General features: G+C 24.7%; 3 protein-coding genes and 1 pseudogene across 4 annotated transcripts; 1 reads left to right on the forward strand and 3 right to left on the reverse strand.

Moving 5' to 3' along the window:
- Nucleotides 1-2085: 2085 nt before the first annotated feature.
- LOC112603440 (vacuolar protein sorting-associated protein 51 homolog) lies at nt 2086-7786 on the reverse strand. Its single transcript, XM_025351993.1, has 15 exons — nt 7592-7786; nt 7077-7211; nt 6906-7007; nt 6711-6830; nt 6489-6629; nt 6260-6412; nt 5791-5894; nt 5529-5729; nt 5246-5459; nt 4901-5119; nt 4663-4827; nt 4489-4599; nt 2844-3071; nt 2668-2780; nt 2086-2243 (listed from the first exon to the last, which is right to left on the reverse strand). Exons 1-15 carry the CDS (start codon nt 7670-7672, stop codon nt 2135-2137), a joined length of 2196 nt encoding a protein of 731 aa, XP_025207778.1. The 5' UTR covers nt 7673-7786; the 3' UTR covers nt 2086-2134.
- Nucleotides 7787-11020: 3234 nt separating this feature from the next.
- On the reverse strand, nt 11021-16019 carry LOC112603459 (annotated as a pseudogene).
- On the forward strand, nt 15803-18065 carry LOC112603452 (ubiquitin-conjugating enzyme E2 T-like). The gene is made up of 5 exons (XM_025352007.1): nt 15803-16076; nt 17216-17325; nt 17399-17468; nt 17547-17751; nt 17830-18065. The coding sequence occupies exons 1-5, from the start codon at nt 16072-16074 to the stop codon at nt 17914-17916; spliced, it is 477 nt and encodes a 158-aa protein (XP_025207792.1). The 5' UTR covers nt 15803-16071; the 3' UTR covers nt 17917-18065.
- A 495-nt stretch (nt 18066-18560) lies between these two features.
- LOC112603468 (la protein homolog) lies at nt 18561-24308 on the reverse strand. Of its 2 annotated transcripts, none has more exons than XM_025352030.1 (2): nt 19561-19910; nt 18561-19477 (listed from the first exon to the last, which is right to left on the reverse strand). In XM_025352030.1, the coding sequence occupies exon 2, from the start codon at nt 19464-19466 to the stop codon at nt 18819-18821; it is 648 nt and encodes a 215-aa protein (XP_025207815.1). In that variant the 5' UTR covers nt 19467-19477; nt 19561-19910; the 3' UTR covers nt 18561-18818. The 2 variants fall into 2 exon arrangements, with proteins under 2 accessions (XP_025207815.1, XP_025207814.1); XM_025352029.1 differs by lacking the exon at nt 19561-19910 and adding an exon at nt 23943-24308 and having other exon boundaries at nt 18562-19477.
- Nucleotides 24309-24312: the final 4 nt, after the last annotated feature.

Below are 24312 nucleotides of genomic sequence, written 5' to 3' on the forward strand. Positions count from 1 at the left end.
TTTTTAGTATTCTAAAAAGTATCTACTTAGTACCTGGTGATTTTAATGATTTCACAAGCGGTTTTACTCCATGTCACTGTCTGTTTTTACTTTTTACGATGCTCGTTTCATTTGAGTGACCCTTACGTTTGGTACAATTATAATTATTATAGGTACTTTACTTTAGTTACGTAAATTATACCTCAAGAAGGACAAGCAACCATCGACAAGAGTCAAAACCCATTAATATTTAATTAAATATAATAAGTACCTACCTATAGTGATAATAATTAATAATTAATTAATAGATTATTAATACTCGCATTATACATGATAGACATAATATAATAATAACACCGATTTCTATATCTATATTATAACTTCTAATTTGGACTTTTAGTGCATTTTCTAATTTGGATAACGTTTTTCATAATAATGCTGTCCGTGTGAAAATGTACAGTATTGCAGTCAATCCGTATAGTCTGTAGTGATTACACTGATCGCGGAACGACTGTTGTAGTGTTGCGATTTGTATTATCATTGTATAAGTTATTGAATACCTTCGGTAAAATGAGTAAAGAATTAAAATACAACATTTTAGATGGACGGACTTGTCAACGCATTAAAACGAAAAATGAATGTACATTCATAGTTTTAAAAAAGATAAATATTTACATATTTTAACTTCTACTATAATCGTAAAAAGACGTAAGTAATAAAATGTATAATTATAGTAAAAACCACACACACACACACACACTTCAAAACATTTTAATCTGTTACATTTTTTTAATTCTGGATACCTACACTACTGGTTCTAAAATAAATTTTTAATCTAAGACCGTGCACCGTTTGTGAGGGATTCTGTATAGGCAATAATACGGTTTCCGGCGTGCGGGTCATTAAAGTTTATGCAAAGTACGAATTAAAATAGTCTCCATCTTTGTATAACCATCTATTCTTAATACGTAGTGCATAGTAAATATAAATTAGTGACTAATGTGTGTGTGTGTGTAGTTATAAGAGGGGACACTAATAATAATAAATTATTGTTCTCGCATATGTCGTCAATTTGATATAATTGATAAATACGTGATTTGCATACTATCTTACTGCTGGATTCGAATTTATGAGTACGAGACGCCCATCGCACGAATGTGTTGTCTCCGTCTCCGTACAACATGGCAAATTTATGTTCAGCAGTTCCAATTTGTGTAATAATCTTTTATAATAAAAGATAATTGGCTTACCATAAAATTCATAAAGGTAAGAACATTATCTGTGATAACTCGCGGTTTTATTTTACGATAGGTATTTTAGTTTTTAAGTGAGCACTGAGAATTTTTAAATTGTAATATTTTACATACCTACTAATAACAATTAAATTTAAAAAATTAAAATATGGTATGAAAAACCCACGAGAACAGACAGTGTTCTTACCTATTTAAGTTTGATAATATATCAATATAACTACACAAAATCAAAGTCCCTGAACACAAATTTTATGACATACTTTGTGCGTTTGCAAAATGCAGACCCGACATATGGGCGTGGCGTCGGCTTAATATGTTTATTTTGGAGTTTGGATCACGAAACAACTTTATCAATTTTTTCATCTGAAAAAACGTACATTTAAAGTTTTTACCGAACCATTAAATATATTTAAAATTAAACTTTAATTCCTTAATGTTGATGCATGTCCAAATTTGTTTAAAAGTTTTTCATAAGGTACTTGGATTTAAAGAAAACAATCAAAAATACCAAACTTTAAAAAAAAAAAATCCATATTTCATAATTATATCAATCAATATTTTGAAATTAAAAATATATCTTATTAGCATGAAAAACAGTCCATTTCAAATTCCGTTATTTTTTTTCTTTCTAATTATTTATTGATGATAAATGTCTAGTGTTTTTTATATTGTACATAATTTATATAAATGTATTAGTTTTATTTACATTGAGGTTCACTAGGTATTTATTAACAATAATCAATTTATTCACTATTCAATTTATTTATTAAATATAAATATTAGAGTTAATAGATATAATAAATTCTTTAAAATAATGTACATTTAAATAATCAACAATACAGTATAATAAAATTTAAATTAATAAAAACATAGTTATATCACATAATACAGAATAAAAGTTTTTAACCTCTTTCACAAATAATTTCAACAACACTTGGCTCCATTAATACTGGATTTAAACATCTATGAACGGAGCTGCTCAATATTTCATCCAGAAGCAGATGTACCAAACTGAAATAAATTATTGAAATAAATTTAGTTAGAATCAAAAGCAGATTATTAGTAAAACAAATAGTGATCAATATTAATGGACCATTAAATTTATTTTTAATAATATTATACTTTAAAATCTAAATTTATTTTAGATTAGGAACCGAAGGAAACAAAATACATGCAATATATTTTAATAAATAAAAAAAAAAAATTAAATGTATATAGTAAATAGCATAATGAAATTTATATGTGTATATTTTATAATTCATAAAATTTAATTATTTTTGTAAGAACCTAGTAAATATATAATTTATAGTTATTTCAATTTCTAATGCAATCGATTACTTTTAACATTTTTCTTACATATATTTTTTAAATTATATTTGATTTGAGAGAATTATTAGTTAAAAAATAATTTTTCATGTATATTATAATATCATACTTTTCATCTGAAACAAATCGCCACAAATAAAGCTGTAAATAATGAATATCAACTTGAACCTGTTGAAGACCATAGCGATTAAATGTTCTTAAACGAACACATTCTAAAAGTGTCTAAAATATTAAGAGAAAAAAATCAACAACAATTAGATTGAATTGTACAGGATAAAATCAAACCTTTAGACTTATTTTAATAATGCCTGTTGTAATAGAAACTCTTGAAAATTGAACTGGTGAAAATATATCTATGCGTTCTGAAAATAATCGATTGATGGCAGAAAATGTTTGGGTATTTGTAGCTGTTCCACCAGATGACCATGCTCTAATATGTCTAGACATTTGAGTCCTACGACTTGAATCACTACTTCTGTCTGTTCGCATACCCTCTTCAAATAATTCACCGACCTAAATCAAAAAATGTTATTTTAATAATTACAGAAGAATTTTAACCACAATTGGAACAAAAAGAAACAAAATTTATAAAAATACTTAATTTGATTAAGTACAATTTATTACTGTTTTTAAAAGTTGAAAATAAAGTAAAAAACATATATATACAAAGATAGCTTTATCAAAGTTTTCTTATAATCAAGAAATGTTAATTAAGTATAAATTTAATTTTTGTTTTATCATAATTATTTTTTTTAAATCTCAATAATTATTTAAAGACAGAATTTTTTATTTTTTACATATGATACATATCCTTCTTATTTGGTACATACTAGTTAGTAGTTGGGTCTCAGATTCTAATTGTATATCAATTAGATCCAGTGTTAAAAAGCCTACTATACTGGTTGGATCCTAGAAAAAAAAATTTTGCCTTCCAATTTTAGACTATCCGTAATAAAATTTAGTAATACATTTAAATATGTGAAAACTATTTGTAAATAGTGTTGACATTTTTTGTCGATCCAAGTATATTTTTTAATAATAATAATTTATTTTATTAAATTAAAATGAAGTTGAATAAATAGCTACAGCACAAATATTTTTCAGTTTGAAAATATGTTTATCTTTTATTGACTTAAATATTGGATTTAAATTAGAAGATGTAAAAATAAATTAAATTTTATAGGTTCTGTCATTGATAATCAATGATTCAATGCATAATTATCAGAAATGATTAACTCAACATCCTTTTTATCATTCAACAGTGGTGTAAACAGGGGGGTCACTCTTGCAATTCACGAGTATATTATAGTTGCAAGAGTATCTTTTGGCAACCCCAAAAATCACAATTTCAATTATCAAAAATTGAAATATCAATAAAATAATAAATAATAAATTAACTAATTTATATTTTGAGAACTAATTTTTAACTTTGTTTTAAAGCACTGGGAATATTATCATACTATACCTTTTCAACATTTTTTTTTATAGAAAATATTATACCAATATGTATTTATTTTGATCTGATTCTCACTTGAGTCTCAATGGAAGTTGTTATTTAAAATATAAATTATATAAAATAAAATAATTTTTGTATTTTATATATTCATATATTGTTTAAGAAAATTTTACATGTATTGTTGATGGTAAGTAATTAATCATAATATATACTAATCACCAACAGATACAATATGTGTTTAAGATTGAAATAGTTTTGTTGAGATCTTTACTTAAAATGTTAAATTTAAAATAAAATAAAACTTTATAAGGGGTTATGGGGGTAAAGTCCCCCTACAAGTCTGTTCAACCTAGAAACTGATTACAACTTTAACAACTTAGTCCAATTTACACCACTGTTATACATGCAAGCATATTCATCAGAAGTTTAGTAAGTTTATATAATTTATTATATACTACAAATTAGAAGTTTTACTTGACTATCTACAGATGTGATTTCCTCAACCACTCGTTTCATAACAGCACGTACTGTTCTTGGCTCTAAACTATGAAGCCAATCACGAGTTTCAACCGATTTCTTTAACATCTAAAAATTAAAACGTAAAAATAAAAAACCAATCAATATCAGATATGGTTATGTATTACTTACTTGTGATATGGATAGTCCTTCAACACGAACATAATAATTTACAAGGTCTTGAGCAGCAGAATGCATATCTGATGCAAGCTCAGCTTCAGAGCTAAGTTGAGATGAATTCTTATTTTTAATTTCAAAGTATTTATTTATTTCATAAGTTTCATCAACTAATTGTAACTAAAAATAAATGAATAATAAATATTAAATACTATATTTTATTATTATTCTTTAAAAATCAAAGTTAGTTTACCAAATGACTGATACCAGATATTTGATACTCGAGACACATTTTTGTCATGATTAGGAAAAGAAAAGCAGGTGGACAAGGTGTGCAAATAGTATAAGAACGAGCAGCTGAAGATAAATAATGTAAAAATCCCACAACAAGTCCTTCGCGTACATTATCAACACTAATAGATTTTTGAAGAGCATGATTGGTTGAAAATGATACTTCTGGCTCTAAAAATGCCTGAATACAAAATTAATTTATGGAAATTATTATAAGATTACAATAATGATGTAGAAATAACTGACATTTGAAAGATTTATTTCTTTATTAAATTTGAATACATTATAATAATAAATAGTTACTTACAGAAATATCTTGTAAAATTCCTTTGACTTTTTCTATTATATCTGATGTTAATGATGCCAAGGATTCAGTAGCAAATCCATTATCATTCAATTTTTGTAAAGACACTAATGATTGACGAACAGTTGCCAGTTTATCATGAAAATGTGCTTTTAACATAGCCAAGTGTAATTTAGTTTGACGGCGGGCAGCAGAAGAAATAATCTCCAAAGCATTTCTATGAATATTAATCATATTATCAATGTTATAAAATACTAATTTTTTTTCATGGACTTAAAATACATACAATGTAAAATCTTTGTAGGAAAACAATTTCCCAATTGCTTGGATCTTTTTGTAAAATCTGTCCAAAGCTCTAACTAGGATTGCTGTGTCACTTGTATTTTTATCAATATAACACTGAACTATTTCTAAGTATCGAATCATATTTTCTTCAACAAACGTATTTAATTGATTTATAATGATTTCGATCTCTTCATTGTCATCACTAAAAAAAAACAAGAATTAATAAATGAATCAAAATTTTATTTTCTTATCTAAGGTTTTACTTTTTGGATAGATTTTCAACAAACATATCATTGAATGATGCGATTACCATGCACAATTGATTAAAGAAAGTGTCACTTCCTAAATCAATAAATTCAATCATATCCTATGAAAACAATTTTTGTATAAATAAATAATAAATCATAAATTACAAAAATTTTTCTTTGTGATTATATTCTTATTATTTTAATAACATTTGGATATTAATATTTAATAAAATCTAAGGTTTTAATTAATTCAATAATTCAAAAAATTATAGGTTACAAGAGGTTGAAAGTTTAGCAAATAAAGAGAGAACAGGATTAAAAAATCAAATGATAGACATTTGTTTTATTTTATATAATTAGAATTAGGATTTTTTTTTAAATATTTTAACAGTGAACATGGCATTTATTTATTAAATTTATGAAATAACCAGTAAGTGGGTACAAAAATATAACATTGAAAACTAAGAATTATAATAAAATTTACCTGATTTAAATTTTCAACTTGCAATTCAAGTACATGCAACGATTCAAAAAGATGATTTTTTGAGTGTAACAAAAATTCTTTGCATAGTGATAAAACTGGCTCGTCAAGTTGAAGTAAAAGATTAACAGATTTAGTTAATTCTTTACCAGTAATCTAGAACATAAAAGGCCATTCTGGTTAAATTGTGGTTTAATTTAATAGATTATAGTAATTATAAATAAATAGTTACATCTTTATCTCTTAAATGACTATACAAAATTTTCATTAGTTCATTCATTATATTATTACAATCATTAAGTATTCCCTTTAATGATTCTTGATTTCCATATTGTTTTAAAACTCGTTGAGCATGTAAATATTCTTGAACAACCTAATAAATATATTTAAATTATTTATTTTTGTTTTGTAATAAATTATCTTTTTATTTTTATGAATAATTTAAGTATATTACCTGTGCATAATCTCCTTTTATTAAAAGTTTGTTTAATGTTGTTGGAAGAGTGTAAACAAATTGTAAACGTTTTAATAACGTATGGGTTTCTGAAAGTTTTGATATTTCATCTCTATTAGCCTAAATGTAATTTAACAAATGTGTAATAATTATTCAAAAAAAAATCAGTTATTTTTATAAAAAATGGTCACTTGCATGCAAATTTGATGTAATTATTTCTGATGTATGAGTAATCTCATCCATTTTAGATAAAAGCATTTCCATATCTTCTTCTAAGCTTTTAAAATCGTTTTTCATCTATAATATAAACATAAAGTTAACAAATTAAAACCATTCTAGAATTTCATTTTGGTTTCAATATATTACTTTTCCAATTGTATCAGTAGCCAAAATAAATTTGTTGTAGTTTTCATAAACTAAAGTTTGCATATCAGAATGTAAAGATTGAATATCTTGGTGTATTTCTCTTTCATGATCTATTACTTGTTTTAAATTTGACTCCTATATAATAATATTGTGAATTAATATAACTAATTAAATCATAAAATACCTCACATTAATTAATTAAAATTAAATTTAAGAGGTCTAGATTTGGAGAATATAATTTAATAAAAACATAAGACATTATAGATTTTTCAACAAAAGCATTTTAAAATCTAATGCAAGGGTAAAACGAAATATGATTAAATTAATTGAAATTAAAATAGTTATATGAATTATACTCAAAATACAGTAAAATAAGTCTTAACACAAATTAATTGTTTGTCATGATTTATTATTTCTATCAACAATGTTTGTTTAAGTTATCAAATAAAACTGCTGAAAAACCGTAAAAAAAACTTAAATGAAAAATGTTTATAATAAATCTAGGTTCGTTTTACCTTTAGTACTTTTTTGACATACATTTCTGCATTGAAACATGCACCATTAATGTCATAAGGACTTCCTGGTTTAATATCCATTTTAGAGCATGTATATTTTATAATTAATATGAATATTTTTCTTTTTACTTAAGTACAATTACTGCACGCCAATAAAACTATTACTCTACTTCTATTTCAGTATTTACTAATTACTATTTATTATTTATCCGTTATCACTTATCATATTCCATTGCACCAAAAGAAATTACGTGTATGAAGTTAGCAATAATTATTGACAGAGTCATTGATAAGGAAATCCTTATATCCGATATCGACCATTTACAGTTCGTATGAAGAGTTGCCTATATCTTGCTCCTTGTCTAAATTACTTATTTCCACTCCTAGAAAACTCGTTTGAGTTAACTAATTATTACACCCTAGTTGGGTAATGTTAAATGATTTAAACAAATATTATTTAACGTAATATAATATATTGGATTGGTAATTTTCTGGATTAATTGAACGATATATTTATAACACATAGGATTGTTTTAAATCATTTTGACTGTGTTTTATGAAATAAAAAAAATATATAAAAATATTTAAAGATGTTCAAGGTAAATCTAAGCAATTAGCAGAGTTGCCAGAAACATATCAAGATATAATTGATGAGTGCATGGATTCAAAATTACGTGATTATGTATAAAAACAGAAAACACAAATAGTGGTTCACTAAACATTCAATTTAACATCTTTCGAAATCAAGAATAAAAATACTATTTTAGTAAACTTGCAAAATAGTCAAAATGTAAATTATTATTTAATAATATCCAAATTTCTTCAAATATTCATAAAATTTCCAGTGTTTACTGCAACACGAGAAGGATCATTTTCAAAAGTCTATCGATTGATACTTTTTAAAATAATAATTGTATTCAATTTACTATCAGAATCACCGCCTAAGTTAAAAATTGAACCATTTTTTCGACTAACTTATTGTATGTATAGAAACGCAAAAAATACATTATTTTAAAATTAATACATTTATCGTTTCACACAAAACAAAATCTAAAAATATTTATATATTTTGTTCTCTATAATCAGCGATGTGCGAATATATATGATTTCTTGAAAAGTTCTGTCAAGAACGTAATATAATTAATAATTTTCAACGTTTAATTCGTTCAGAAGACTTCATGGTCATTATGAAAAGACATTCAATCTTGACAGAATTGCATACTTAAGTTTGTGACTGTAGCAGAGGCAATTTAAATATAGTATTAAGTCACTCACTATCCATGACATTAAAAATGTATTAAATGTTCTCAATGACTATTTTCGTGATAAACTGATATAAAAATATATAGTACTTACGGAAAAATGTATAATTTAATTTCCTATTAACTCTATACATTTTAAACTGTTTCATTTAGAATTATTGCAACGTTTTTCTATGAAATGAAATATATATTTTTTTCTTCTTTAAAAAAAGTCGAATCATTATTTTTTTAAATGATTAGAAAAAAAATCGTTTGGAATTATTTTTTTATTATAAGGTCTTTAAAAATATAAATTTTATTAATACAAAATGCATATTTATAACACATGTGAAAGACAATAATGTGTTTAGTCAATTTCAAAGGTATAATTCGTACTATAATAGTAATGTGTATTTTATCTCGTAGGAGTGTCTACAATTATTTTATCATATTTATACTTTTAAGTAATATTGAAAAGTTATCCGTTAGGCAAACAATTACTTTTTATTAAAAAAATGTCAGAAATCAATATTTTTAGGTTTTTATAAACAACAATTTAAATGTTTCATAAAAAAAAAAATCAAAATGCAAAGTTTTTTATAGAAACTATAAGTTTTTTAATAACTTGATATTGAATTTATTTTACTAAATAAATTAATAGAAAATTCTATTTATTGATTTGCATTAAATCATTTAAAAAAACTGTGTAACATGTTTTATTACCAAAAAATCATTTATATATAAATAAAATAAGTTAAATGTTTCTAAGTTGTTTTAAAAGGTTTTTCTTAGTATAAAATAAATCCAAGACTGAAAATATTAAGGATCGAAAGAAGTCGACCACTTTTAATAATCATGGGCGCACCATTTACCTATATAGTATGTACTATCAATAACTTGAATAATATTTTTTTATTGACGTCTGTTTTTTTTTTACCATTAAAAGAGCTTACAGCTGTGTATTTTACACGTTCGGGTAGTTTCTATTGGTTTTTTTTGTAAGCGGTAAGCCAAAATATATTTCCTCTGCCAAAACTGCGTCGTCGCTTTCCAAATTGCACTTTTTCAATGTTTTCATTTTCTTCTACGGTCTTAATCAACAGCACGTAGCAGAAATCTACGATTATTCAAAGTCTAAGGCTAATTAAATCGTATAATATGATTATAATATGATAAACAATTTATAAACTTTACACAGTTTATTACTTGACAGTGGAACTAGGATACTCTATAACGTTTGGTTTTTGATTTGTCTGCTTCTTTAAAAGAAAGTTGATCATTACAAACTTAGGTTTTCTAAACGGGCATAATTATAGGAATATAATTGTACATACATTTATGAAAACATGCATAATAGAACTTCACACAACCCATAATTCATATTCCTCTGGAGATTCTTAATGTTGATACAAAGTCCACAATACAAATTTGAAATTGTGTTCTTATTCAAAATGGCTGTGAGTAATTCGTGAACGTCAAAATGTACTGGCATACAACTACAGTCTACTAAATAAATATACATTGATATGTTTGTTTTATAATAACATATGGTAATTATTAGTAATAATATGATATTAATTTATATTATTTTTATATTTTATTGTTTTTTTTTCTTTTATCGAGATTCTAATCATATAATTATTACATCTTAACAAATGTATCTTGAATTGTAACATTTGTCAGACAGAAAAAACTTTTTAAAGCTCATATTTAAGCTCATATCTTATAAATCTGAAGATCTAATTTGCCATAATGTCTAATAGTAACCCAGAAAGTATTATTAATACTATTATTGTTTTATTAGAAAAAAAATTTGGATTAGATAAGTCATCCATACATATAGTTTGCGTAGAATCCAATAAAACAAAATGTTTATTGTGAACTGCATTACTTTCTATCCCATAAGGCACTTTATTTAAGTCCATCACTCAATCCTCAAATAGTTTAATTATTTAATTGTTCATATCATGAGATTTTTTTTGATTACTAGAATAACTTGTTGAAATATTCTCATTAGATCTATCTGCATTAAACATTTTTGAGTACCTACTTAACTTATTTAATTGATTTTTTTTATTTTTCTGTTCATTAATATAATAATGAGTCTGTCCTAGGTGGATTTGGGTTATACCCCATTGGTTTTTTGAGGAATCAGATTTGATAGGAAGTTGTTCATTGTTAAGCTTAGTTATCTTATCTGTTTTTTATAAATTGACTGTGTTTTTAAGAATTTTTTATTGTTGATATTTATTAATGCACTAAATATAACAGTTAATGCTTGATCATTATACAATTCAGTTATTGCTTTTGAAGTTTTCAATGATATAGGAAATTCACTCAATTGTTTCATTGATTTTAGATCATTTAATGTACCTATTTAAAGAATTTGATTTAATTTGTGGTTTACTTTATAATTCTATAACATTATTTGAATTTTCTTATGAAATAGGAAATTTTGTCTGCTTCTTGAATGGCGCTTTACCATCAAGTCATTTTCATTTAAAGCACCACATGTAATTTCAGAAATACTTAATTAATCAGTATATAATTCATTTGTAATAATTATATGATTACTTGATTTCTTTTTTTCTTCAGTCAAAACTATAGAATTATTATGCTCAATGACCGGTTTAATTTTTTTCCTTAGAGTTTTCTTTTTTGTTGTTTTTCTTCCATCGCCATCTGATGTTAAAATTCTAGTCTTCACCATTTCTCTAATATCTGGATCCCTCTGTGTTTAATATTTTCTTTTCAAACAATTTATTCAAATCCATTAACTAGTCCCCAATCAGCTTGTAGTATTGATAAAAGACTAGACAAAGATTCTTCCAAACATTTTTCAAATATGAGGGTATTACAGAAAAGTTTTGAATGAGGCTGATTTTGAAACATACTTTTAGGCTATGAAGTAATAAAATCTAAATATCTTTCATAAGTGTTTCTTCTATGAAGTGTACTAATATTTTTGTTTGGAGGAGGTTTGAGGTTATCGTCTAGTATATTGTGAAGAATCGCATCATTCATTCGGGTAATCTGATGGTAATATTATTCTCAATATGAATTTTTTCTTGAGTTTCAAATGAATTTTGATTAGGAACTTCAATAATAATTGATTTAAAAGTCTAAGTAAGAAGCTGTTTAGAAATTATATTTGTTTTCCCAAATTTGCTTCTTATACCAGGAACTTCTAATGCATTTTTTTTCTTCAAGAACTAAAAATAAAAACTATTATTACAATATCTATTAGTAATTGTATTTGTATTGTTATTTATAAGTTAAGTTGTGTAAAACAAATTTGTCTCTATTAAAACATTTTTATCTAAATTATTATTTTAAGGTTTTACACATTATTTAAATCATATCCCTTATTTGTACTAGTTTATGTTCCCATTACCTAGGAATGTAATGATTATAACCAGTGTTGGGAAATATCTAAATAAATTATCTAGATAGAATTGATTTATCTTTTATCTTATCTAGATAATTCTCAACTCATTTATATTTATCTTCATCTAGATAAAATTTTAGTTATCTATGCGTACCTATCTAGATAATTTAATTTTATGGGCTAAAAAGAAATTAAAAATAAAAATATTATTTTTTTTTTTTAAATGTAAATTATTTTTATTATTAACTCAGAGATCGACTTGTTATTTTCTTATGAAGTATATTCAAAAGTTAACTTTTTTTATTTTTTAAATTTAAGCTTTTATTGTATTGTTAAATCAGAGAATGGCTTTTCATATGTTCTAATGAATAAACAATTTTATTTTATGTTTATATTTAAAATGTTTTAAATGATATATTTTTTTACCTAATACCTGTATCATATCACTGAATACTTGCAAAATTGATGAAATTATATGATATTTATCTAGATTAATTATTATTCATTTATTCCCAACACTGATTATAACATTAAATTAACTTATAAAAATAAGTTATTCGTAAAATGATCTTTATCTAGCACAGTTTGTAACTATTTGTTAAGACCTAAACAAATTTCAATGAAATAACACAGGTAATTCAAATGTAGTTTGATAAAAATGGTGGTAATTATTTTTACTATTTTATACATTTAGCTATAATTCTGATCAAATTTATTAAACAAAATACAAATAATAATTTATATATATACCTAACATTTATAAATCATCATTTAAATTTAAGGACTAAATTATTAACATAATTTCATCAATATTTTTACTAACACATTGTACATACCTTGATGAATTTTCAAGACAGGAGTTATTTTTGGAGCAATATTCATATAGTTTGCTTTGGATAAATAATTTTCATCTTCTTCTTCTAAAAAAAACAAAGCCCTCATAAAAATATAAAAAAAAAGATAGCATTAATAATAGCAGTAACATCAAGTTTAATATAACATTTTTATGAAGTTAAACTTATAAAATTCACTGTTAACTAATTCATCGGATACTTAAATATAGTTCTTAAAAATATATTTAGATATTAAATTTTGATTAACACTCTTAATAAATTTATGTTATTTAAGTATGAACTTAATAGGTATAATATTATATTCTACTTTGATCAATATGTCTTAACAAACTAAATTGTATACCTAAAGTTTTTACTATTTTTATGAAATTAAGAGTACAGTAACTTTTAAACATTAATAAATACAATTTTATAAGAATTTACTTAAACACTATTATAGCAAATGAATAAAGATTGTATAAACAAATAAAATAAATCATATTAAAACAATTTATTCATTTTATTCAATTGTATAAAGTATACCAGGTTCTATTTTACTTGAGTCAAAGTTATAGGAATCACACTTGATAGTACATAGAACTAATTGATTTGATAACAAATCATAATTTTTAAAAACTGTTGTTACCTTCATGTGCCAATAAAATATTATTGTCAACTTTTATGCATTCTTCATAATCTAATCGTTACCGATATATTTTTGTATATTAAAATTATTCTTTTTTAATTTGATTGGTACATCGTTAGACATCTATATTAAATATTTAAAATCTGTTAAATCGATGAATGAACACATTCATTGAAAATTAGTTTTTTTACATACCTTTTTTCTTGACACTATGTAAACGCAATTTGATTGAGCCTAGATGATCATTAGCATATACTTTTATACCAACTTCAGCATTTTCAACATTTATAATTGAAATTTATAAAAAAACTTATTTACATCAAACATTAATGATACATTTTGAATAAATAGTTATAAAATTTATAAATAGTATCTGGATAGTTATAAAAAAATAATATATTAATAATTAATTTATATTTAATTTTATACAGTTAATTATAGGTATATTAAATAATTTATATCATGATGACTATGCCTGTGAAAGGCTATAAAATCATAATTTTTCTATTATACCTAACTAATATTTATTTAAAAATCTTTGCTTTAATTCTAAAATATTTTAAATACCTACTAATATAACACATGGATATTCATTGATGTTTTCCCAAATTTTAATATTATTGACAATTTAAAAAATGTAATTATAAAATAAAAAATATGTTTTGTTAGGTATCTAAAAGTTATCTAAATTTATAAGATCTATAAATGCATTTAAACAATTCAAATAAAATATTTATTGAAAAATAAGTATTTCAAAATCTTTTATGTATTTATTAGTAAATTTTTTACAGATTTTAACAGGAAACATATTTAGAAACTCATCCAATATACTTTTTATTTGTTGATCAGAGTATCAGACTGAGACGCTTTTTCAAGAGTAGAAGGATCTAAAATTCCTTCTAATATATTATAAGTTTTTTTTTGAACTACAAAGTATTTATTTATAGTATCAGTATTTTTTTCTGACAAACTTTGGTAATTCAAAAATGTATCAATTAATTCACCAGTATCAATAACAACTGATCCATCCTTTATTACATCTTCTTTAGAGAATCTAAGCATAAAATCAAGTGATGTTGCTTCTGGAACTTTTTGATATTTTGTCTAAATACTATAAAATAAAGTCTTTAAGTATTATGCATAAAAGTTGTATAATATATTAACTATACAAGTTTAAATTTAAAGGAATAATATTAAGAACATATCATCACTACCTGTAATTTTAGTTTTTATTATCTATTTTTTTAAACATGAGATTTTTTTAAAGTTGTCACAAATTATTTGTTCAAATTTGGTATCGATTTTAAACATAAATTAAAATTATCATAAATATTTATAATATTGATACATACACAGTAATTACAGTATGAATATTTTTTGGACTAAATTGTGGTATTGACTCAATATTTATTTTTGGTTTGTTTTTTTACTGGAGTATTACACAATTATTTATCAATTTGAAATATTGGAGATTCTTTATCTTCAATTTTGAAAAATGATGTCCTTATTTTATTATCTATTAAATGTATCCCGAAGATGAACAAGGTGAAGAAAATAAACCTGAATTTCTTTCATAATTAATTATAGCAGTTTTGTTATAAAATGTGACAATTCTTTTTGTTTTAAAAACATTATAAATTATTTCAATCAACAGTGGAATTTTTAATAATTCTTCTGATGTACTTTTATTTGTTTCTATATTAATTGATATAATATGTGTACCCTAATCATTAGTATGAACTTCATTACAAATACATTTGTCAACCATATTTAATTTGGTCTCAATAGATTTATTTTCTTTAGTTGATGTATTTATCTTCTTTTGTTGACTTGAATCTAGAAAATACTGTAATTTTTTAATTAATGTTATCGATTCACATGATTCAGATATTCGTTCTTCAACTATAATCAACTATAACTCCATAGTCCATACATATAAAAAGAGACTTTTCTTCATATAATTTTATACTTAATACTTAATAGTTAATATTTATACAATCAAAAGTAGAAAATATTAAACTGATAACTGATAAGTGTTAACAATATTAAAAAAAACAAAGTTTTAGATAACAAACCACAGACAATAATAATATTATGATTTCATATGAAAATAGAATTATTAATATGACTGTTTGTGAATAATTATAGTATGTCTACGGCACAGTTAATTAATAATCACGCAAGATACATTACTTTCAGTCTTCAGAGACACTTTATCTATTCTGTATTTTGTGGCTTTATCGCTAAATAAATTATTAACTTATAAGTGACAAAGATATTTATTATTTGATGTTAGTATTATTATCGATTACCTACTCATTTTTGTGATTTGAATTTTGTTAGTCGTAACGGTCGAAGTTTGTCATTCAAATATGAAGTAAGAATTTATAGATATTATATAACCATAACTAGTTTTTATGTCTGTATATAACTTAATTTTGTTGTTTTTAAAGTATATTGTTTAATGTATAAAATGTATAATTAAGCATTATGTAGACAAGATCAAAAAAAAAAAAAAAAATAAATTTTTATAGAATAGAAATAATAGAGAACCATCTTATTTATTATCCTCTAAGATCGATTAAAATAGTTATTTTAAAAATTACAACTAAAACTGAATAATTAAGAAGTGCATTGAACGATTAATAATCTCTTTGTCTCTTAGATCCCATTTATCAGTTATTGCTATGTAGTATAGAAATAATTAGAAAATATAATTATTTGTAATATTTAAAATTAATTATTACAGTTAAAATAGGTAGTTCTATACAAGTTCTGATTGAGTCGGTGAGCTACCAAAAAAAATCTAGGGCTGTTTATGCGTGTTTGGTTATTATTTAAATTCTTTTATGATGTTAAATTAGACAAAACATAAGAAAATATTGAATGAAATTATTAAACCGTACAGTAGCTTAGACCATAGATTCCCAACCAGGGTGCCGCAAACTTTATTTAGGGTTCCGCGAAATTATTTGAAATATATTTTTTAAGAAAAAAACGATTTTATGAAAATAATAATAAAATAAAATAAAATATTTGTATATACTATATACAAATATTACTATATACTATGTCTTTCTACTTTTGTTTATACTTATGCACTGCTGAATAAAACTGAAGTAGTTTATAGGCCCTATAGATTACTAAATCTAACCCTATAATATAGTATAATATAGGGTGCCTCTGGATTTGTAGAAAATGATTAAGGGTGCCGTGAGTCAAAAAAGGTTGAGAACCTCTGACTTAGACTGTATTTAAACATTAAAAATTCTATAATCCAATACCATACTTATCTGACACTGGTTCTATGAATCATATTTTTTTAAAACTAAAATTAAACTGCAATTGTCAATTTATATCTTATCAAAAAATAAAAAACGAATAATAGTGCCAGTCGGGTTATGTTATATGTATTTAAAATGTTTTACTTTGCTAAAATATTAAAAAAAAAAAAGAAATTTTTTTAGGTTGATGTCAAATTTCTTATCGTATACTACTTTTTTTTTTTTATTTTAGTTTATTAAATACGCCACGTTTGAAAAAAGAACTTGGCCAATTACTTAACAAACCTCCATTTGGAATGAAGGTGAACGTAAAAGAAGGATCTACATCCGTTTTAGAAGCTGGTTAAAATAATTTAATTATGTAACTAAAATTACAGTTAAGTTGAATTAAAAAAATTATATTTAACTGTTTTAGAACTTCATGGACCTAAAGATTCTCCATATGAAAATGGAATTTTCAAATTGCAGATAGAATTGCCAGTGAAGTAAATTTGAAATTATTAGTTAATATCATATCTAAATGTTGTTTACTTATTCATTTTTACTAAATGATGTGACAATAGATATCCATTTGAACCTCCTAGAGTGACATTCATTACACCTGTTTATCATCCAAACATAGACAGCAGTGGCAGAATCTGTTTGGACATTTTGAAAATGCCTCCATCTGGTGCATGGAAACCATTGATAAACATAGAAGGTGTATTGGTTGCTATATGCAATCTAATGAACTGTCCAAATCCTAATGATCCACTTGTACTGGATATTGTATGTACATTAAATACATTGTTTCATTGCAAAGTCTATTTTATGATATAAACTTTTATTTGTGTTTTAATTTTTTAGGCAAAAGAATTTAAGAACGATAAAGAGACATTTGAATCCAAAGCTAAACACTTTACTAAAGAACATGCTATTACAGTCACCAAATAATTATATTTTAATTTAATATGTTTCTAATATTCTACTGTTATTTTATAAGCTAATATTTCAACCAAATAAACTATTTGCAAGTACATTTTCAACTTATCTTTTTATAATTTTCTTCAATTAATTATGTATTGTAATTTGAAATTGGTTAGATAAGACATATTGAATACTGAAAAAAGTTCATTAAATCATTTGAAAGTATTGTTATAATCTATTTACAAACTATTATAATATAATATTATTATTGAGCTATTAAATTATTATTTATACCTTTTAAATTAGTCTATTTATAACAAATACATGCAAATATACAATAAAAAAACTAAACTTCACCAACATTTTAAAATGAAACAATAATGAATATAGACAATGTTCTTTATATAATTTAAGTTTAACACTAGTTTGACAAGTATATTATGATTCAATGAACAACTCAAAATGTATGCATTTTTACTATAACTCACAATAAACGAGTTTATGTTATAAACTTTATAAATTTTAAAAACATTCTTGAAAAAAGTACTCATTCATAAAAATTTTAATAAAAAAACATAATTTTACATTTGTTAATAATTATTTATATTTGTAAACATTATTTTATATTTATATGATACAGGTATATAGTTATTATAGTATTAATGAAATTTGTATCTAGCTATACTTATAGTTATCAGATATTTATAACTACATAATATAATAACAATTAATAACATAGGATAAAAAATAATGAAACTAAAATAACTGATAGTCTATGGCTGTTTTTCTTGTTAATGTGAACATTAATTAAATAAGTGTTTAAAAAAAATTGAATTATAGTAACAAATAAACATAGTTAATTAACCTTTCTAATAATGCAATATACATAACATGTTGTGCGTTTGGTGGATACTGAAACATAAAAAATATTACTCGTAATTAAATGGGCTATGGGCTATGTAATTTCCTAAAAAATCACTCTCCCACATACGCTTTATTTCAACACCATTGTATTCGACAGATACTCTATCTAAAAACTTTTCAGCCTCTTTTTTAGAGATGAACGTAAAATAAAGGGAACCCTTAAACGCTTTGGACTTAAATCTCAAAGGAGTCGTTTTCATAATGACGTTGTCGCCAAAGGTCTCGGCAAATTCCAAAATTTCGTCCATGGTGGCTGTCCTCGGAAAACCACTGCAATAAATTGTCCGTTCGACGATTTCCTTGTACAAACTGCGTTTAGGGACGGGCGCGACGATTTTAGGTTTACGTCTGATCTTTTTGTCTGTTTCGTCGACTTCCACGATACTGTCTGCAACGTTCTTGACGGCTAACGCGATCACATCCGAGCTTCTGGTGATGGACTTTAACATTTTGAACGTCAGCAACACTCTGATCGGCACCCAACCGTTGTCAAGCTTGATCCGAGCCTGCAAGAACTTGTCGTACGGCAAATTGGTGTCGCCGAAATAGAACTCGAGTTGTTTGACAATTCTCGAATCGCGGTCCGTGATTTCGGAACTGGAACATTCCTGTCCCGAGATTTCAGGGACGAGTTTTAAGTTGGACGCTGCCATTGCGATTTCGACTAAAAAAAAAAAAAACAAATTTATAAGAATAAAAAAATAAGTTATACATAATAATATACAAAACATCGGATTCCAACGTTACCTAATGCGTAAGGAACTTAAGAACAAATGCGACAATATCTCTTTTTTCTATATTTTTTAAAACCAAATTGTGGTTGAATCAAGACTTACCAATTACCTACTAACCTAACCTAAATAATATATTCCGTAATAACAAAAATGCAAAGCAGTAATCGACCATCATGACACAAAACTCATAATTGTGTAAGTGCGTTTTAAACGCAACGATGAATCGTGTACTAGGAAACTAGGACGCCATAGAGCGATTTTTATAAATCTTCGTTGGCCCATCATAAATTTTGCGCGTCTTTTTTTTCGTTTATCCAATATACAGTTCAAATTAAGTTTTAAGCTATTATATTAATATTAGCATTTAATTTCATCAACTTAACAAATAAAAAGAACTATTGTTATTTATTAAATTTTAAATACTTATTTTTCTAGAGCATTTCAGAATTAAAATGTAACAAATATTATGGTATAAATGCAGTTTAGTTCCCCCACACCAATTAAATTTTTTTTTTTATTGAAACTTATATAATGCTCATAAAAATCGTGCTATTATGCCTGAATCTTTATTATACACGTACCTCTCCCTTCATGTAACACTAGATTCACTTTCTTAGTAAAAATATATTGAAGTTGAAATTTAAGTATATTTTTTTTTTTTGTATTATATATTTTAAATTACAGTCTCACGCATAAATAATAGAAAAAAACACATTTCATTGTATACCTAATCAATACATTCATCGCTTCGTTCAGATTTTAAAATAGGAACGACTAGGCTTGGTAAATCCTAAGACCTAAATAATATAGTTAATGTGTAATCATTAATTCAGTCCAAAATTCCGTATTAATATTTAATAAGCTAATGTTCATATGAATTTAACTTACGTATTTTAAAAATAGAATCCTCGCATGTACAGTACAAACTAAAAATACAATATTCCCTAGCTCGATTGGCGATTGAATTTAGATAGTACGGATAGTCGGCGTAATGCGTTGGTATAATGATAGCTATTAACTATAAATTAATTTTAACAGCAAGATATATATGATGCGAGAATAATTTATTACCTACATCGGTTATTAAATTAATAAATACGGGAGACAGCGATCATCGTATCACCTCATTTGGACCCAAGATTGAACTGAACGAACCAAGACTTCGTATACTAGTTTTATGCTAATTATTATGGAATATGACTGTTATTGTTTTCCTTCGTTTATATAAGGTAGGTAAGTAAAAGTTAGGTTTGTACAATAGGTAAAAAATTTATAGTTGGTGTTGACAATGTCAAAGTACCTACTTATTAGCTATATAATAGCTTTATTATTGTTAAATCTTAACATTAAATAATAGTTATTTAAGTGCATTTTTATTGTATATTAAATTTGTTGTTTAAATCATTTGACAAACATATGATATTTGTAAATTATGTATTATTCAACTTATAGAATAATCGATATGACTAATAAGTCTAATTTTTCTCGTTTTCAGTACAAAAATAGGAAACCTAAAACATCATTGGATGGTCACTGATTATTGATCAAATAAATGAAATAATATATTAAAAACTTACTTATTGATAAATAATTGATTACTGCAGCGTTTTTCAAACTGTGGGTCGCGAGTCAATTTTTTTTTTTTTTTGGGGGGGGGGGGTCACAAGAAGGAGTATTATATTATTATTATAAGTATATTATTAAAATTATTATTAATATAAGTATATTATTATTTATTACAATTATTATTATTATTATAAAGTAATAAATAAGTAATAAAAAAATTTGTCTTTTGAAATTACTTTTTTGATTCTGTAAATTTAAAATTATGGGGGTCACGATAGATTTTTGGTAAATAATTTGGGTCGCGGTCCTAAAAAGATTGAGAACCACTAGATTCCTGGTTTAAGTGACTGATTATAATTTATTTTATATCAGTACTGCCCTGCTAAGCAAAAGTGCCGTAACTCGAAAAAAAAAAAAAATTAGATAGATACGGCATCTGATCGGTAAACACATTTTACACATTCTCTGTAGAAAAAATACCCCCAAAATCACATTAAATAGGCTACAAACACATAAAACGTTATTTAGAAACGCCGTAAGTAACGAAGAAAATTAGAACTACTAAGTAAGAACGCCGTATCATACATTTACTAAGCATAAACGCCGTAAATATTTTGATAGATACGGCATTTTTGCTTAATATTTCTATGTTCTACCCCAAGTTGCGGCGTTATTGCTTAGCAATTCAATTTTTTTTCTGAAGTAACGGCATTGTATATATTAATAGTTTCTAAATTGTTATCTACATTATTATATTATAATATATTAATAGTTTCTAAATTGTTATCTACATTATTATTTGGAAAGTTTATTATTTTGTTGTATGGAATACGTAAAGATAATAATTTTATTTTGTTCTGATTATTATTTGTTATTTATCATCAAGTTGAACAATCTCTTAAGCACCAAAAAAAAACTTACGACTTTGAAGATTTTGTTAAAGCTGTGGGAGCTGCAAATAAATCGAGAGTAGATTTGAAAATTATGAATTACTTTGATTTTTATTTATGGATAGATTATAAATCACAACAAAAAATAAGTAAATCAACAAACCGTGTCTTACTAAAAGATGTCGTGTCTATAAAAGCTGTCAGAGATAAATTTATTCTGTACACAAAATGTAATTTTGAAGAAGAATATTCAGAACTAGATTTTTTAAAAAAAAAAGTAATGAAAATGTCCGGAATGGCTAGACCTGAACCATTAAAAGGACCTTGTGGAATTCCTGTAGAAAAAAAAAACGACATTCTCAACAATTTGAAACAAGTCATTCCACAAAATAGGAAACAGTTTTGGGAAAATATACCAGTTCATAGTTAAAAATGTACATTTTTAAACTTTAATATAAAATAGAAATATGTTAATATAATTTAAACTAAGCTAGTAATTTTAATTTTGACAATTTTTTTAAATGCTATTTGATATGAAAAATTATTTCAATAACTAAAAATTATTATATTTTATGTAATATTATGTCATTATCAATACTTATATCTATCATTATAAATATAAAATTATTTACGGCCATTAGTTCAAGTAATTATATCTATAGACAATTATAATTATTAAGCAATAATGCCGTAAAATTGACTTACGGCGTTTTTATTTAGTAAATAGTGGTATATTTACGGCTTATGGCTCTAAGTAATAACATCAAAATAACTTTTATTCATGTAACATATGGATAAAAGTTTTATTTTATTATTTCATTGCATTCCTCGTCAAAAAAAACTATAAAGGTGAATATGTAAATTATACTAAATTAATTGGGATAACAAATAATAAAGTTATAATAAAATTAAAAAAACAAACATTCATTTTTCTCAAAAATAAGAAATTGAGTTTTACGGCACTTTTGCTTAGCAGGGCAGAGTAGGTATATGAAGAATCTTATGAAATATTATTATTACGCACATTTGATCACGCAAGTATGAATTTGAGTGATAGATGAAAACAAATTTTCATTATCGTCAGATATTTATCAGCCTGCAAGTTGTTTTTTTTTCACGCAATATACTATACCATTAATTAGTATAATACATTGAGGATAGCCGATACTTTATATCTTATTGTTTAATATTAGTTTGAGTTGTTTGACGTTATAATATAGATTGTTTTAAGCAAGTTCTTAGTGAAAAAGGTTAACCATTATTACTTCTCAAAGATTTCAAGTTTCAAAAATGTACCTACTAAATTAAAAATAGAATTAACAAGGAGGTTAACAGTTAAACCGTATCCTTCGAATTTATTATCTGATGAGAGTGAAACGGTGCTTTTAAAATCAAACTTAAATCATAAGTCATAACCATAAAGGCATAAAGCAAATATAAATATTAACAGACTGCAAGTTGTTATTAATTCATTAAAAATAAAAGCAACAGAACAAGTTACAACACTACAATAAAAATTAATTCGCAATCAAATGCAATCAAGTACGTTACATTTTACATAAAACGATGTAGGTACATTTCATACGACGAAGCATTGATCGTACTCGTAGAAAAACATTACTAACAGTCACCATCACCAAACAATAATGTGACAACGTGTATACAGTATTAAATACGTAATTTAGATACAAATGTATACAAGGATGAGAATTTATTATTTTAAACGACAATTTTTGAATTTAATATGTTTTTGAGTTTTTATACAAAAACAAATTAAAACTTTTTTTATAATTGTGACAAAATAATTGTCGATGTAACTTTTGAATTTTGTTCTAAATATTTGTAATGATTTAAAAAGGAGGTTGTATATGAAGGGGTAATATTTATCAGAGGTTATTGATTATACACCTTTAGATCAATCATAAAATCATTACATTACCTTTCTTCTCTTGGCAATGATTTCTTTCTGAATGTGGAATAAGGTGACCAGTGCACGTTGAATAAATGTAAGACTTTTTTCACTTAAATACACTTATTATCTTTATTATAGTTTTTCTTTAACACTATTTAATAGATTTAACTTTAACATAAATATAAAATTTATTTTAACACTAACACGTCTTTTTGTATATCTGATCTGCGTAGTCTTTTACACTCGCTTATGATCATTTATACAAAAAGACCGGAAGAGCACTCCGCCTTGACCGTTGGTGACCGGCCCTCTTATATCGTGTGTCTTGTGTGTGTGTTTTGTCTGACTATAGGTCATTTTATTGTTTTACATTATTATCTTAATAGATGACTTATAG

This window comes from Melanaphis sacchari, unplaced genomic scaffold, assembly GCF_002803265.2.
Source record: "Melanaphis sacchari strain LSU unplaced genomic scaffold, SCAv2.0 Contig108_pilon_pilon, whole genome shotgun sequence".
NCBI classification, from domain to species: domain Eukaryota; kingdom Metazoa; phylum Arthropoda; class Insecta; order Hemiptera; family Aphididae; genus Melanaphis; species Melanaphis sacchari.